The following is an 18884-nucleotide window of genomic DNA, read 5'->3' as shown; positions in this document are numbered from 1 at the left end:
TGGAGACCACCATCTATAGTTTATGACTTGCATTTGAAAGAGGTCTGTTCTGGTCAAGGTAAAAGCACTATGGTCTGTGAATGAATCATACATCTGATAGTAAGACTTCACATAACCCCACCACACAGGTCAGAAACCATATGCTTTGGAAAAAAGCCGTCCGATAATAACGATAATCACGGTGTCGCGGTGTATTATCTCAGTATATAAGGGGGGCAAATAGAATTTGTGACTAAATGTAGGTCATGCAGTAAAGCCCTTATGTGACTTTTGCGATTAAAGTAACTTTTTATATGCCACATAGCTCCATCATCACGCATTCCCATCAGCCTCAGCTGTACTTTGTGTTTAGTGCTAAGCAGCAAATGTTAGCCTGCTAACACAATTAACGAAAATGAATTTGATGAACGTTTTACATTACACCATACAGATAGAGATACAGAAAACTTTATCAAACCCCAAGGGGCAATTCACTTTTACAGTCTATTCCATCCATGTCATAAACAAGTACAAAGGTAACGACAACAATCAGCATCCACATCAACATCAATATGCCAGTGACAACAAGAGAAATAGATCAACAATTTGTGTTCAGTATGGCTGAAGGAATGAAAGAATTCGCATACCGATTTGTTTTCCGTGCAGGAACATAGTAGTGCTGACCCGACGGCATAACTAAACACATCACTAAAAAGTGCATGGTCAGGTTGAGTTAATATTTTATCAGCTTTCAGGGGCACTCCCATTGGTAGCGTGGTAGCATGATGACATTGGGATTCAGCTCAAAGTGGCTTAGTGGAAATTTTGACCTCAAGGTGGCACTAAACAAAAAGTCAAAGATTCTTAAAAATCTGTAGAAACTGTTGGGACTTTGAATATCCATACAAAGTTATTATGGTGATGTAACCAGTAGTCATAGAGATAACTTGCTCTGGACCAAAGTATTGGACAGGCTAACCTCATCATCCTGTTACATTTTTGGCCCCATAGTGGGGCGGAAACATAAATCATTTAAGAATTATTTACAGCCTCCTTTCAGTTAAGAATACATTTTTTGCACAGAACAAGTACTGTGGATTTCATCCCACATCTCTTACATTGAAATCACTTTAATTATTCCAGTATGCAGGAAACCATACGGGGCCCAATAAGTCTAAGTATTTGCCTCAATGTTATTACAAGTAAATACTTATTGTTTTGCAGTAAGATAGACTTAAAAACTCAGACAACTAGTAGTAGTAGTAATAGTTTTTATTTCTCTTTTAAGTTTCAGAAACAGCTGCTTCAATGTTGTGTACAACACAAACTCTTCAGCCAGATCAAAATCCTAACTTCACTGACACTTCTATGCAGCTGTTGAAAGTACTTCTGAGCTAATTCCCTGCATCAGCTTCCAAACTCAACTCATCAACGGGCTCAGGAATGCTGGTCTGCATCACCAACACAGATGTCAGGTAAAGTCTGAACATTCCCTGGCAACAATGCACTATTTCAAATATCCAGAAACAACCACATCATGTTTTATTAGAATGTGCTCTGGATTTTACCTTTCAGCACAGCACTAGGTGTCACGTTGAAACCAGCCTCTTCTACAGTGCTATATGGAGGCCAGCGTTCCCAGTAAAAGATTGTGAAGACATTTTTTGGGGAGGTACAATTGGCTGCTCAGCAAAGTACGTTCAAAAAGTCAGTCAGTTATAAGAGAGACTGAAGTTTTCGCCATTAAAGGAGAAGGGAAGGTTACAGCGATGCCAACATGAACATACTGTAATTTGTTATGAGCTGCAAGCAGAAGTGGTAGCCTGAAGTGGTCCTGTTTGTGTTCAGATTGTGCAGCCTCTAATGAAGATGTCTGTGATTAAACCTAATCAACGATATATTATTTAGGCCTATTCTTGATTGTGAGCAATTTCAGTCATTGTTATGAAGCTGATTAATTTTACTGGCATAGGATGTTTACTTTCAATTACCAGGATAATTGCAATCCCTGTTGTTTACTTGTCATGTCAATGCATCGGGAAAGCAGAAATACAACACATACAACCTTTAAAATAACATGACAGTCTCCTCTACCTTTGACAACCATGTTTAATTACGTCTAGAAATGAAATCCACAATTTGGCAAGGCAGTGAACCCCGGTTATTCCACTTCCAGTGGCCAGGAAAAAGTAGCTGCATGTTGGATAACACAATGATTTCTCTGCAACAACAGCTGCTGAGCGAGTTAGTGTTAAGACTTCCACCAAGATACACTATATGACAAATTACCGAAAGCAAATCTTTACTTGTGCAGAGATGGGAAAATATCTTGCGGTTATTTTTATTTTTAACTTTTCATATTTTCTCTTACTATGATTGCTTGTATCAAATCTCATTTCTGTCCTATCACCACCACCCCTCAACAAACTGATGTGCTATCTGGTTTGATAATGTCTAGTTGCAAAGTGGGAAACATACATTTTGTTTAGATAAAGTGTGTTGAGCGTGATGAGAATGAAATTTAATCACGGGAAGATATTCCTATTTTAAAGTTTGGACCACACTTTCAAGGGATCAGATATTGCTATTTTAAACTGCTGACCTCTCTTTCACTGTCTGCTACAGTAGAAGCCTGTGTGTGTGTGACCCACCCTCCTTAAACTTGCTTCCCCATCCATCATGTCTCAATTGAGTCATAACTTAAACCTGATTAAAAGGGTCTCCTTCTCTTCACTAACATCTCCAATTGAGACTAAATTCAGGATAATTAGTTGACTCAATTAAGGATCATAGCTTTCACTTGGATCCACTGGCTGATGTGAAAAGAGCACATGGTCTTAATATTAGGAGTATATTGACTTTCACAGATGGAAAATAGTGAGTTTAAGTGTTAGTTCAACACCTCATGGATCTAAACCATTTTAAGTATGTAACAGTAAATGCCACTCCACCAGACATTCCCCTAAATAAACTTTCACTAAATGGCCCTGCAGTTACATACCATGTTTTAACTTTTTCTCTTATGCATTTAATGGAAAAAGGGCAAAGAAACACCAGGAGAATGCTCATTTTTCTAATAAATGAATATACATTAAAGAATCAGGCAGCCAGAAAAAGCAAGTTCATTACCATCCCACAGCCCCTCCCCTCAGGCTGGCCTTAAGCTAATTGCCATCCAATTGTTTTTGGTACCCTTATGTGTATCAAAACGCTCTCTCACACTGCAAATTAGCTATACAGCCTCTGGAGGTTATTAAACAAGGGTTGGGGCACATTTCTTACCCATAGCCCCCCTGCCCCCCCTCCATTTTTCATCTGAATCTTGTTTTGTTCTACTTGTTTTGTTTTGTTTTGTTCGTTTTGTTTTGTTATGTTTTTAATCTACCCTGCCCTGTAAAGCGACTTTGAGTCCATGAAAAGCGCTATATAAATTCAATTTATTATTATTATTATTTCTGTTATATTGGAATACCTGAACAGGCCATGTGTATCACTGATTTGCTTGAAAAGAAGAAAGGGATGTTTTTTTGTTGGGGTGTTAAAATCTACAGTACTTTCCCCCTCAGAAAACTATAAAACACACTCTGAGAGAATTGCAATTAAGCTCACCAAATCTAAACTGAACAACAATGTTAAAAACATCTAGAGTGTCTCCTCCGTGGTCACTTATACAATAGAGATTTGTCAGAAGAGAAGCTTGGGAATGCATTTTTGGCTGTAAAGTGACAAGATGCACCGGGGTCACGCATGGTCAGCTTCTCTACTCCGTATCTTTACATTCCCCAGAGCATATTTCCGTGGCCTAGTCTGGCACACTATGAAACGTCAGATTGCATAGTTGGCCACAAAAATACTAGTTGTTCTCGGTGTGCACTCATATCTTCTATCATCTGCATTTCTTCTGGTTTGGCCGATCATTTGTTGACTTCAGCTGCTGTTGTCAGTTGCTCAAAGATTCCAATTCTTTTTCTCATTTCCCACAATCTTTTTTTTCTGATGCACAAGATAGTTCACATTATCCGCCGTTTAATCAAGCATGTAATCATTTTTGAGCTTGGTCTCCCCAAAGGCCATGATAATGTGAATATTGTCTGGAAATGCAAATATGTGTGTGGAGGCGAGGCACAAAAAATTAGACAGACATGTTTTTTTTCAAGGAAGATTGTATGAGGCAGACTCAACTAGTGTCCCTCATATAGTCAGGTAGAAGTGTGATGACAAAGCAACAGGTTTTTTAAGATAAGAGTGGTAAATGGATGTTTTAGTTTAATTTATTGATAAGTTTGATAGAGTTTTTATATTTTAATTTCTGTGGCTCAGTGTTTCAGCACATCTTGTCTCCTTCAGGATAAAAGCCGGACTGAAATTGTGTTCAACTGGAGTTTAAAATCAGAGAGAGATCATTTAAAGCCCTAAAACATAAATATTTCCACCTTCTAAGAAAAAGGAAAAATTGAAAAAGAAGGGAACATTTGTATACTTACTTACAAATTAATAAATAAGTGTACAAAAGATATTAGCATATGTTGTCCTCTGCACTTCTATCATAAAGGGTCGAAAACGTTGATCCATAGAATCCAAAATAAATAGAGTGCATCATCATTTAAAGCAATGATTCAACATTTTGTGAAAGATGCTTTTTTACTTTTTGCTTAGAGTTAAATGAGAAGATTGATACCACAGCAGCTGCTTAGCTTACAGTAGTTTAACACAAAGACAGGAAATTGGCAAAAACAGCTAGCCTGGCATTATCCACCGGTTTTACACTTTGTTTAAAAAAAAATAAGGATTACACAAATGAGATATAGTGAGCTAAGGCAAATTTTTACCTTTAGGCGGTTTCCAGTGTGTGTGCTAAGTTAAGCTAACTGGCTAGAGTAGCTTTAGCGTCATTGTTATTTGACAGACATGAGAGTTGTTATCAGCCTGCTTGTGTAAGATCAAGAAAGCAAATAAGGGTATTTCTCAAAATGTCTAACTATTCCTTTAATGGCTACTTGTGCACCTTAATAGAATATGTATCGTTTCCCTTTGTTCTTCGCTGATTACTTTATGTCCTGTCTCAGCCACAACCCTATACATGCCAAAACGGATTCATGAATTCAATTTTCTATGTGACAAACAGCAGATAATAGATTCTAATAATTTAATTCTCATAAAAGTGACGCCCACAACACATAATCTGAATCTGTGCTCACTTTTTAGCATCTGTTTTGCCACAACTGTGTGAAAGATTCAACACATGATTGCACAAGGAGCTTGGTTGTCTGGCTTGGCAGAACAGTTACGTGTGCTTCAGCTCCACTGTGCAGCTGTTCTCAGCTTCATGCTACTGCAGGCGGCCGTACAGTCAGTCCAACCAAACTTCATGGGACACATCCTTTCCTCTGGTTATTTTAAGCCTTCGTAACCAGCCGGATGACGACATTTGCTCGGGCTCCCTAACATTGGGATCTGTGTGAACCACAGCACGTACACAATACACACCCTCACACACACACATGGATGAACACACACACAAAAGCCCCACCCTGGATCCCCTTCCCTCCCCCTTCCCTCTTTCGTCAACCCCATGTGAAGCAACATACTCTTTTGTTGGTTCTCCCGTCTAGCTATATTTATCTGGTGCAAGCTATTCCAGACTGTCATCTGCCAGATCCCAGGCCTGGTGTTACCCCCAGCCCTCTTGATTCTGTCTGAACCCAGCCTGTAATGAGGCCGCCTGGCGTCAAATTACTCCCAACACTTTATCGTCCCTCTGCGTTGCTGATGAAGATTTTCAACAGGATGGAAGCTGGCGTTGATCAGTGCCAACATGCTGAGAAAATAAATTGGCCCTTCTAACTGCAGCCTTGCACTGCCATGTTGTGGGAATGATAGAGAAGGAAACTAGCTATTTGGATAAACAAAACGCGGATGTTCATATATATATATATATATATATATATATATTTTTTTTTTTTACGTAGCCCAAAAGCATCCTCATGTGAAATAAAGACAATAAAGTAATTTTCTTGGTGACGTTAGCTGTCAGGTGTTTGCCAAATCTCAAAACTTTGTTAGTGTCGAAACTTTGTCTGTGACCAAATGCATTAAGTAGAAATATTTTATTTCTCTCAGCAGATTAACATATCATAGCCCCTTGCGGCTAAAGCTCAATCCCCGCAAAAACAGCTAGCCTGGCATTATCCACCGGTTTTACACTTTGTTTAAAAAAAAAAAAGGATTACACAGATGAGATATAGTGAGCTAAGGCAAATTTTTTACCTTTAGGCGGTTTCCAGTGTGTGTGCTAAGTTAAGCTAACTGGCTAGAGTAGCTTTTAGCGTCATTGTTATTTGACAGACATGAGAGTTGTTATCAGCCTGCTTGTGTAAGATCAAGAAAGCGAATAAGGGTATTTCTCAAAATGTCTAACTATTCCTTTAATGGCTACTTGTGCACTTTAATAGAATATGTATCGTTTCCCTTAGTTCTTCGCTGATTACTTTATGTCCTGTCTCAGCCACAACCCTATAAATGCCTAAACGGATTCATGAATTCAATTTTCTATGTGACAAACAGCAGATAATAGATTCTAATAATTTAATTCTCATAAAAGTGACGCCCACAACACATAATCTGAATCTGTGCTCACTTCACAATATTCTATGAAAACTACGCAGAACTTTTTAGCATCTGTTTTGCCACAACTGTGTGAAAGATTCGACACATGATTGCACAAGGAGCTTGGTTGTCTGGCTTGGCAGAACAGTTACGTGTGCTTCAGCTCCACTGTGCAGCTGTTCTCAGCTTCATGCTACTGCTAGCTAGTTTCCTAAAGCTCAATCCCGATATTGGAGCAAAGGCTAATAACATCTCGGAGTCGAGAACTAATTAAAAGCACAAAAAACTATTAGTTTGGAGTCAGATGTCTTATGATTAACCACAGCGGCCTTGTGCTTATGAGTCATGCACCCTCTGGACTGGAGGGAGTCCTGTCTAAAATAGTGAGTCATATTCATGTGCTTAGGTTTCTAAGGGATAGTGCTATGTAGAATGAAACTTAACACATGTAAAATGCAAAATACAACGTATTAATATTAAAGATATTTTATTTTATTATTTTATTTAATTTAATTTTAGTCACGCCTGTATGGGGCTTACTGTATTTAGAACTTGCTATAAATAAGTTTTCAGGAGTTTGAGGATTGCTGAGAGAACAAACATGAAACACATCTGATAACAAACTGCACTCTCAGTGCATGTTGTAAGAACTACTTCAGATCTAACACCGAGCATTCTTCCGAACTTGGCTAATTGCGGCACGCTCACATTCTTTCACCGCAGTTGTTTTGTCTATATTTGGTAAAAGAAGCGGAGGGACAATATGATTAAAGCCTCCAGCTTTGGCGTGCTACTAACTGACCAAGCCGACTCCAGATGTTGGAGTGGAAACCTTAGGCTTTTCCTAACACGTCTCAGATGAGTCAGCCCAACACTGGAAACATTTCCCATGATTCACGCTGCTTTTCCAGTGCCTGAGCAGCCTTTTGTTACCGCACTGGCCACATCGGTCTGATTCCACTGATCAGGGAATGCGAGTTACATATGATGCAGAGGGTACAACAAAGCACTGATAATCTGATATAGGTATTCATATATATCATATGATGACGTAAGATGATATTACCAGCTGATAACATTCACGATAAACAGAAAGGGAGGATCTTGAGAGCTGATCTTGGGGGGGTAAACTGACTGAGTAGTTCCAGTGTTTTGGGGTAAGGACACATTTTGTTTTTCCTTTTTCCTTTCAATTTATTTTCACTGAATAAGTAAAACAATGACAGTCAGAATATAACTGATTCCCTCTCTATTCAACCAAAAATGATAAAACAGACTATTCTCTTTAAAAAAAAAAAAAACCCATAGAGGCCACTCATATCGAGACATCTGGTCATGCATAATTCCTGCTTATTGAAAACTTGGCAGTTCTGTGATGATGAGCATTTTCTCTGGAGTTTTCATTTTGGGCACTAAACTCCCCAGCAGCTCTTATCAGAAATAAACATGCACAGTTCAGTTGCTGCAGTGGGGGAGGAATATAAGCCTGTGATTATCAGGGTCATAACACACACACTTTGATTTTAAATGTTCCCCTTCATGTCTTGGCTCCTTTGCTGTCTGAAAGGTATCCTATGTGCATGATGGTGGACCTGGGTAGGTAATATTTGTCTTTCTCATCTTTTTTTGCAGCGCTGTTGGTTTGTTTTATTGTTATTTCTTTTATTTCACAGTATTTACTCTTTCTTTTGTTCAGTAATTGACATTAATCTGATTCTAATCCATATCCTGTTGCCTGCTGTTGCAAAGATCCAATATCCTCAAAAACATCATGAACCAAATCTAATCCACTTTCCAGATTTCCCAGGATGTCAAGCTTTTGGTCAAGGACACAAATGTAATAGCACTCTGTTTGATTTGTCTATGACTAGCAGTGTCGGTCTGTTCACCACTTTGGTCCCGACTGAAATATCTCAAAAACTACTGGATGGATTCCATGAAATTTCTCAATTTTCAATGACATTCTTCATCCCCAGATCATAACTCCTATTAATATTGGTGATCCTCTGACTTTTCAAGTAGATTCAAGTATCTTTGTGAGAAGTATGATGAGCATACAGTAGCTATTTCTGTTCTGTGTCCACACAACAATCTGGCAAATGAAAAAAAAACAGATGTTAAACTTTATTATGCTGTTCAGTGGACCGACACAAAAAACATGAAAAACCCTGGCTGGCCCAAAGCCTATAACTGTAAAACTCAAATATTAACAAATGTGAGGAGAAAGATTTCTTTTTTTTACAGTGCAGTCCTCCGGAGTAAATGTTGACTATTTTCCTCCTTCGCCCACACAGCTCTCTAACCCCACGCTGCTACTGCTGTAGGTAGACTGTGTCCTTAGAATTGCCTAAAATTGCATGGCGACAAGGCAATCACAGTTTAACAACAATTTGAAATCCCCAAATTGCCACTTACACATAACTCATATCTGGGTGTAGGCCATTCGTCACAAAATTGCAACAAACCCCTTCCACTGTCTTATCTCATTGATGTTGAAAGGGCTAAAACAACACGGTGAGATGGCCTTTGACCTTCCACATAGGGAGAGAATCTGGGCCTGTGTTTATGTACAGAAACTCTTTTGTGTACACACCCAGGGCTAAATGAGGTCTGTGTGTGGGCTGTCTGCCTGCTCTAAGCAGATCATGGCCCTAAAATATAATCCGAGCAGCCTGCCGTTGACAGCCAGCAACCTCAAAGAGAGCAATGTGGGAAAGATCATCTGCCAGGGGACTATAGAGTCCTCAAGGGCGGGATATGGTTTTTATTTTTATTTATTTTTACTGTTCTTGCATCACAATGAGAGTAAACTGAGTTGTGATATGTGCTTTGAAGTCACTAAGTCCTCTGCTTTAAGTGTGACAACAATGCCAGTGATACATTCAAAGGAAGGCAGAATTTTATTTTGGAAGGGTTGTGCATCAGGCGCATCTGTAGCCCTGTGAAGGACAACTTGATAGCTTCATCACATGTCTCTGCTGATTTAATGATTCTTGATTTGATGATTTATTAAAACTTGGATCCTATTTTCGTAGTTTGGCCCTCATTCCTGTCAGTAATTATTCCATATGACTCTTTAAGTTAATTGTTTAGATGTGGCAGGCTAAAACAAAGGAGAAAAAACATGAGCAGTCAGATAATCAGACTGGCTATAAAGAAACCCATAGGCAGGGCAGGATTTACTAACTATGGGAGCCTGGGGTATAAATGTGCTTGTGGGCCCCTATTGATCAACACACAATTAACAACAAAACAATAAACACAATTACTTAAAGGTATGATATTATATAACTACAATCCAAATGAAAATAATAAAGGTGTTAAACGTGATTATAACTATTTGGACCCCATCTACAAGTCAGTGCCTTAAGAATACGTAATGATACACTTGTATTATTGTGTTTTAAAGGACCATGGATTATTATCAAACTATCAAATTGCCACTAAGTAATAAGCACACAGTGAACCTGGAGCCTTTGGGACTCCTGAGATTCTGGGACTCCGGGCAGTTGCCAAATCATTTATCTAGCCTTGTCCCAAAGGTAGCCAAATTTATTTGAAAGAGAAAGCAAAGACAAAGAGTAAAATGATTCCCCAAACTGTCGGCTGTAAACAACCATCACAGTTTACAGACCGTTTTACTAGTTCAACTTTGACCTACCATTCTAGTCGTAACCATGTGCATTCTGGGCTTGTTTGCTTTCAGTTTTACCTCCAAATAAAGTTGTTTAGATAATCATGATAAAATATTGTCTTATTTACTCCCTGTCTGAATATTAGACCACCAGAATCTTTTGCCCTGTGTTGCTTTCTTTTTGTAGAGATGTCACTGAGTTACTTTGGTGAGTATGTATTCATAACTGATACAAATGATGGCAAAAAAGATTAAGTAATAATGTTCAGTGAAACAAATGATGAAATGGTCATGAATTCTGTCTTTTCTTAGGCACTCTTTTGCATTTCAAATTTCTGGCTTTATTATGTATTATGACATGCTTACAGCAGCTACCCGTGAAAACATGTCTGAGTGTCTTGCTTAAGGACACCTTGAGGAGTTATTGCTGTTACAGGAGTCAAACCCCTCACATTTCCATCATGGGACCGACCAAGTGTAATCACTGGGCAACATGCTGCCCACCCTGTTGCTGCAGGTCAGATATAAACTTCTACCTGTAGTAACAAGATGAAGGTATAGAGAGGAAAGGAGCGGAGTGAGGCAGGTTGCCAATACAGCTAACTTTAGATTCTTGCAATGATGTTTGCCTCGGGCCAGAATCCCCCCAAAAATAGTTAATAAATCATGACTCACTGAAACTTTCTCTGTGAAAGTGCCAGGATAAAACATCAGGCAGGCAGAAGTGAGGGAGGTTATATCATATTAGAAGCGTTATCAATATTGATCGTCTTCCATGCTCAGAGAAGTTGTGAGAGTCTCATTTTCATGAAGCCAAGGACAAGCTCGTCAATGCGCAGGATGTCTTCCAGACTACAAGAATGACGCACGGACTGCACTCAAGTTAGTGAAGAAATGCACTTGTTCTGCAGCAGAACCAGAGTTTATTCTCGTTTAAAGAAACAACATACGTTACTTTTGTGCATATTTTTTGCATATTTTTTGCAAGTTCACTAAAACTATCTATTGTTTTACTAATTATTTTCATCTTCCTGCTCCTTTTGGAATGTCTAGTTTGTTAGAGATTACAGATTATTTTGGATGTTGTGTTGGAAGTGTACCTTGAAGTAATTGAAAAGCTGAAGTGACCACAATTCAGTCCCTTTTTGAGGGATTTCCATAGACAGAAAGCAGGCCAGGGATTGCACATTCTGCTCTGCATATATAAACACTCTGGTTTTCTTGTCTGGATTTACTCCAAATGCCCCATTTTTATTCTGTCCTAACATTGTGTTGTGTTTAAACTAAGAGGTGAGGGGAGGGTCACAAAGTGTGTCTGTGGGACCAGCACAAGCAGCAGAACACTAATCTCATCAATTTCCCATTGCAAATATTGGATTTATTAATCTTCTGTGCAGACACTTGTTGTCACACCATTCTCCTGCCAACTCTCAAGGAACACATGGAGGCCTTGTATACAGACACTTCAAAAAGCCCAGGCAAATTTCATATTTATTTTCTCTTGTTACCATAGTAACATTATACTCTAGGGAGATAGCGGGCTTCTATGCAGTCTTGGGATGCAAATGCTCTCGTTAAGCTTTGCAAATGAAAATGCAAACACATTCAGGAGCAAGACATCTCTAAAACAGTTACAAATATGCATAAACTATTAGACAGTGTTTGTAGTAGACATTGTTGGCTTATTATATGTTATTTGAGCAATTTAAGACTAGCATTTGCAATTAGGCATGTGGTAATTCAATCGATGCTCTTTTAGTGTCATCTGGTAGCTTTTTCACATCATACATGATTAGTTCTGCCAACAGAGTTGGACAGAAGTTTTGTTTTCTCTCCGTTTTGTCTGTTTGCCTGTCTCTTCATCTGTTGGTTCTTATTTGTATTGTAGAAAACGTCAATATGTTATAAATGGATTTTCAGACAACACAAGACAAAACAAAATAACAAATAGGAGAAAGTAAAAAGGTTGGTATATGAAATATGTCATCAACTTTTCACACTGTTTGGCCAACAGAGAGGAGTGACAGTGGCTTTGGCTTCCTTAGGAACCTCAAACTTTGTGTGCCTTTCAACAGACAGCAAAACAGGAAAAAACCTCTATCACCAAGCCAACCAAACAACATGTAAGCACTGGAAAGAAATGTATGTATGGTTCGGAAATAACTGGCCTGCCAATTTTTCCAAACCGTGGTAAATGAGAGCCTTAATAATGGCCACTTAAGAGATACAGAGCTACATTTTTAAAGACTCTGCACAGGAACATGTCACGTCCAATTTCAGATAGAGTCGTGATAAAGTGAGCATCACTTGATTTGAGAAAGAAAAGTGCTCCCATATGGCCACTGAATGCAGAACCCTGCTGGTCATCTACTTTTAATGCCAAAAAAGATGTGTCCCTTATAAATTCTATGATGTAATAATATTCACTGATATACAGAATTTGAAAGAGTTGGCAGGTGCTCAGTAAGCTTGGCTAGGTGAAAGACGGTGTTCAATCACAGGTGCAAATGTTGAATTGGGGGCCATGACATTACCAGAAGGCTAAACAGGCTGATCGTCGAGCATCTCACATCTTAGCCTGCTTACAAGCGTACAAGCTATTATATGGTAAGGCTCACTGTGGTAATGATTTGGCTCAAACCACTTCTGCTATTGAACAAGACTTTCCTGACGGTAGAGAAATATAATAAGAGTGGGTGCAGGTAGACTACCTACAGTAATACTTGGAGAACAACTGCATAGTGCCTCTGTAAAGAAAGGTGCCAATGACTCGAAGAACGCCCAGGGATCTGGTCGTCATGTGGCGCGTGGCCTGTGACATTTGAAGATGTAAACACGGGGAAGAAATAAAACCCTCTGTAAACGTTCTACGTAGTTGGTGGAAAAGTCCCCTGACAGCTTGTGGCAGGCATTTTGTGGAGCGATGGGGGGGGGCGGGGGGGCAAAATCTAATCAGTGACTCTGTACATCTGGTCAACATTAGCAATTAGTTCTCCTGGGTCAGTGGGTGAGTGCTGTTCACACTGAAGCAGTGAGGATTGTGCCAGCAGATAATTAGATGAGGAGAAATTGTTCCCCCGTACAGTTTTCCTGTTTTATTCTGCCATCATTTTTAATTAGAGGAACATTTGGTTTGTGGAAAACTTCATCTACTGCACCTTTTAGCCAGTCAGCACTAACTATAATCATACTGTATGTACTGTATATGTGCATTAAGATACTGCACAAAGGTTTCTATGAATCATCAGCAAATGCAACGTGACCACACTGAGAGAGCAGTCACTGTTTGCTCAGTGTACGGCTAATTCTTTTAGCGGAGGTGTCGCCGTCCACACCAGTCGGTGGGGTTTATCTATAAATGAGCAAACAGAAGGGCAGATGACTCTCCTCATGCTCGTGGTGAACAGATCACAGCGCAGACGATCTGAGTCCAGCTCTCCAGCTGAGCTTTGATTCTGTGCCACTAAAACAAAAGCGATACTCCCCTGTTCAGATCAAGAGACACTTTTTCACTTTAGCTGCCAATGAGACACTCATGGAGAGGTTTGCCCGGCTTAATTGAAGTGGAATTTGCAGTGAGAGTTTGAAGATGTGACAGCCGGCAGAAGACAGTGGGCTCAACAGCTGCTCTAAGTCCAAGGCTGATCCTGCCAACTCGCCATATGTATAACTTTGTGCTGAGGTGAGTTGGTTAAGCTGTTTGGAAACACTTTCAAATTCCCATCCACATACCGGATTTGCCTCACCCAAACACTGTAGCTCCCACATTAACTGTACTCACACTCAGGGGGAATAAGTAGAAGAAGTAGCTGCGTCATGTCATACTGAGAAAGGTACATCTGTATCTGACTTTACTCATGCACTATGGGGCCATTGTATGGGCCTTGGCCTCCCAGCATCCTCCTCCCCAATACACACACTGCCTCTCTCTGTCCCCTACTAGCCCCCTCTCTCCCACACTTTCATCTCACCTCTCTGGGTGTATCAGGAGCAGCTCTGCCTGCCACTGTGTATTTCCCTGAAAGAGCCATTCATAGCTGCCGGCAGAGGCACCTCAGCTCACCTCCTATCCACAGAGGGCTTGAATTCACTACCTCCTGCCTTTTGGCAACACACCTTCCATGCAAACATTCTCAAGGTAAATGCTCTTACACAGTCAGCCGTGCACAGACTGAAAGGCAAAGAAAAAAACTGCTTCAGATCAGAAACCTACAGATGTTGTCTCAGACCTTGGTCCAGGGTTAGACCCTTGGCACATCTTTTCCCCATGTATTGAGTTTTATCCAGGAAAAGAAGGTTTCACTGCTGAGCAATAAATGGCAATAGGACTGTGAGGGTGAACAATAAAAAAGTACAGAAAATAAAATAAAGAAAACCTGATTTAGAGTTCACTCAAACTTTTCGCTCAATGCAATATTCGTGAAGGTTAAAGTTTCACTACTTTAAGTTTGATGTATTAACTCATCAGCTTGTCATGCTTTGATTTATGCATTAGGGAAGCCTCAGGCAAGAACAGTGATCTGATATCCTCCCGTGCATCTCTGACAGAAGGGAGAAAGGGAAAAGGGGGGATCAGGACAGAGTGATTTGTAATGGCACTTACCTCCATGACTGGCACTGGGGAGGCAGAGCAGCAGGGTCAGGAAGGCAGCGACCAGGACCAAATGCATGGCTCTAATATTTTTTTGCTGAAAGTTAAGTCCTCCACTCTCACGTTAAAGACACTCCATTCAGAAGGGGACTGAATGAGTTTCCAGTTTTAGGACCGGCTACAGGATACTCCTCCATGGTAAGGGGCAGGGCTGGGAGGGACCATGAGAGGGACGCCCTCTTTCAAACTCACCCGCTTTAGCACTCTATACACACACACACACACACACACACACACACACACACGCACACACACACACAAAAATTGAAAAATCATATTGTGTCTATCTCCTCTTGCCCCTGCACCTACACATTCAAAAGCGCAAGACTGATTACCGCAATACACACATCACACACATACAAACACATTTGCAGACACACACACACACACACACACACACACACACACACACACACACACACACACACACCCTCCTTTTGTCTCACTCAGTAATTGGAGTGGCCTTTGGAGACCAGTTGCTGCCTTCTGCAAGGATAAACCTTTTGCTTTTAATTAAAGACAAATCAGGTTGCCCAACTCACTTGGTGCTTTATCTTCCTAGCCTTTGCCTTGATCAATGTCTCGTTCTCTATGTTTTGTTTAACAAACCTGCTCCCGAAGCTAATTAAGCTCACATCTTAGCGTGGAATAGAGGTGGTTTGTGTTGGCTTTGGATTCACTATCTCTCCTCTATTGATAGGACAGGGACAATGGAAAAGTTTTACTGCTGAAGTTATCTAAGACACTCAGAGAGAGACTTTCATCGTGGTTAGTGTCACTGATTGTTCTCCCCTTGGCTTTCCCTTTTATTTTTTGGTAATGAACATGCACACACTCCTCACAGGGATTAGTACTTTCTGGTTGGATGCTAAGATTAAACCTCAAGTTCACTCTCAAAGCCTGAACGTTCAATTTCACCTGTCTCACAGTCAGCTGGTTGGCAAATTATTTCTCGTTCTCTCCGACAGCTGAAATGGGAATACAATTAGAATTTTCTAAAGACTTCCTCTCTGGTGTGGAATAACTTTACAACAGTAACTCACTGTTGAGTGCAGCCCATGCAGTTCAATTCGAGTTTTTTTCCTTCCAGCTGAGCAAACAGTTCCTCATAAATTATCTTCAAAATAGGTGCATGATAAACCATTCCAAAACATGAAAATGAGAGGGGCATTTTACGTAAAAAGTGGAGAGATTTTTATCTCAGAAACTTTCACATTGTAACACACCCAAAATATCACATTTTACTGAAACTGATATCCGCACGGGAATATGGCTTTCACCTGATCTGTGCAGGCAAGTTCTCCCTCAAACAAAATCTGAATGTTTTTTCTTTGATTCAACAGCACCTCTAGTGGCAAATAACGTAACAGCTCCCACGCTGAGGTGGCATTCATTTGTAGTGGACAACTCATCGCTTTACCCTGCAAAAGTGTTTGAGGCTGTAAGAACACCTGTAAAATAACACATGGCTCCTGTAACCCAACACTATTTATTGCAGGCAACCTTTTCTGACACCATAGCCTCCCTGATTATTTCAGCATGACACAAGCTACAATTAAAACGCTCCCTCTGAGCCTAAGCCAACCGCTTGCACCGATGACATACTCTCGTCTCCCTGGAGATGCATAAATTGCCCTGGAGGGATGTCACCCGCTGATATGAGTGGGCTCCTGCACTATGTGCGAGAGCACAAGCTGTCTTATGTAATCCACAACACCAGTGGCCCCCCCTTAGCACATCTGATGATGCAAGTAGATGTGTGTGAACCCGCTTTTATCAAAGAAAGTTGAAGCAATTCATGAGATTTTTTTTGGGCTTAATAATGCATGGACATGCTTTGATTAAAGGTGTCCTGTGGAGTCTTTATTGTAAACAAACAGGGGTTTGTTTACATTCAGCTATTCTCACCAAATATATTATATGTATCCTTGAGGCTTAAAAACACGTTGAATTAATTCCCCAACGCATGAAACATCTGCAAACCCCTTTTTGAATCGTTTGAAACTTGATTGTTTACGTCTTAATCTTCTTATCCTCTTTTATAGCTGTATTGCTACATTTTACTGTGAACTTTGTATCAGGTTAAGCCCCTGCTCATGTTGTGCATGTGCATCCTCATTGTGTGTACTCAAGATAAAAACAATATGACAATCCATTTACAAAAAAACATCACATTACAAAAACACTAGTGGTCAAAAACTACAGTGCATAAAGTAAGTTTAAAACTTACTTTATGCACTGTACTGTATGTCATGGGACTAAAGGTCCCATGACATACTGTTTTTTTGGATGCTTTTATATAGACCTTAGTGGTCCCCTAATACTGTAGCTGAAGAATCTTTCCTGAAATTCAGCCTTGTTACAGAATTACAGCCACTAGAGCCAGTCCCACAATGAGCTTTCCTTAGGATGTGCCATTTCTGTGTCTGTAGCTATTAAGGAGGAGGGGGGAGGGCAAGGTGGAGGGTGGGGGTGTGGCCTTGACCAACTGCCACTTTGCTTGTCTCTCATGGGCGGGTCAAATTCTCTGGGCGGGCAAAGCAGAGAAAGGGGAGGTAACCCAAGATTCCAGATCGACCCATCTGAGCTTTCATTTTCTCAAAGGCAGAGCAGGATTCCCAGGGCTCGGTTTACACCTATCGCCATTTCTAGCCACTGGGGGACCATAGGCAGGCTGGGGGAACTCATATTAATGTTAAAAAACCTCATAAAGTGAAATTTTCATGCCATGGGACCTTTAATAGATTTTTTTGGGCCAGTTGGGGCAGCAGAACAAGCTAAAAAATGCATCTGACTTTTGAAGTTGTTGCAAAACTGTTAGCCTACATTTGACTATTTACACATCCAGCAGACAACATTGGCATTCATTTGGAGTCGCGTCTTCGTCTATCTGAAGAATCTAAGTCCTACATTGCCTGCATTTTCTGCTCTGCTTTGGTGTCCACCAACTCCTCAGGGAAATTTCTGGTTTTCAAGTTGCTAAATGCTCCACTATGTTCAACACAACCTGCCCACCAAACAGTACACTGATAAAGAGACTATCGAGCTTTATTTGCTGAAACAACTGCCGGTTGCTTCTGGAAAGGAGATTGATGAGCTCAATCTGCAGGCCATACAACTATAACAATGAAGTTATGGAGGCTAAAAGGCTCCGCATAGTTGGTGATAATTCCCTGTTGGCTCATAACTATGAGGGCCACTTAGTAATTTTAAACATTGTTAATATAAAAATAATTCATTGCATAATCTTAAAAAGGTAAGTTTGCATTTTTTCAAGTCTTTCTAAATACATTACTCCCATGCCCATATGAACACTAAAAGAGTTACTAGTCACTGTAATCATTCCTCCTCTCCAGAATGTCAGTGAAGTGATCTCTTCCCAGCATAGGTTTAATCAAACAGATTGGGGACAAAATCCACAGTCCTGTTGCAAAAATGGCTTCCAAAATTAAGACGAAGCTAACACAAGGCCTCGGCAGTCTAACTTATACATTCAACGGTGGTATTCTTCAAAATGTTTGATTCTTTTTATAATGAAATTCCCTTTTTGTTTTGTCCGGAAAAAACACCAAGGCAATGTTTTTACTAAATAAATTAGAATGCCCACTTGATTGGACTAAGTCAGATTATCCCCCATCTTTTACATGGTCACATTTCTTTCTTTCTTCTTTAATATAATTTTTTGGGTATTTTTAGGCCTTTATTCATACAGGACAGCTGAAGACATGAAAGGGGGAATGACATGCAGCAAAAGGCAGCAGGGCGGAGTCAAACCTGCGGCCGCTGCGTCGAGGAGTAACCCTCTATATACGCCTGCTCTACCAGGTGAGATACCCAGGCACCCTACATTGTCACGTTTCTTCACAAAAGAAAATCTAAACCTGTCCTTTGAGTTGAAATATTTGTGCACTTCTTTGTGCAATATATACTATTTGATTCTACCATCCCAGCACATTACCTCGCAGTTATATCACAGTAAGGAATTCTTATCAGATCTCAGTTGTAATCTTCACA

The 18884-nt window shown here is 40.1% G+C and overlaps 1 protein-coding gene across 1 annotated transcript in view; it reads right to left on the bottom strand.

Moving 5' to 3' along the window:
• cspg4 (chondroitin sulfate proteoglycan 4) overlaps window positions 1-14944 on the bottom strand; it is a 74994-nt gene extending 60050 nt beyond the window's left edge. The window contains exon 1 of the mRNA XM_028584677.1: window positions 14823-14944. Within this exon, the coding sequence (XP_028440478.1) occupies window positions 14823-14889 (67 nt within the window). The 5' untranslated portion in view covers window positions 14890-14944. The remainder of the gene's footprint in view (window positions 1-14822) is intronic.
• Between the last annotated feature and the right edge of the window lie 3940 nt (window positions 14945-18884).

This window comes from Perca flavescens, chromosome 8, assembly GCF_004354835.1.
Source record: "Perca flavescens isolate YP-PL-M2 chromosome 8, PFLA_1.0, whole genome shotgun sequence".
Taxonomy (NCBI): domain Eukaryota; kingdom Metazoa; phylum Chordata; class Actinopteri; order Perciformes; family Percidae; genus Perca; species Perca flavescens.
Note: the sequence above shows the minus strand (reverse complement) of the source record. Positions and strands in the feature narration are given on the sequence as shown.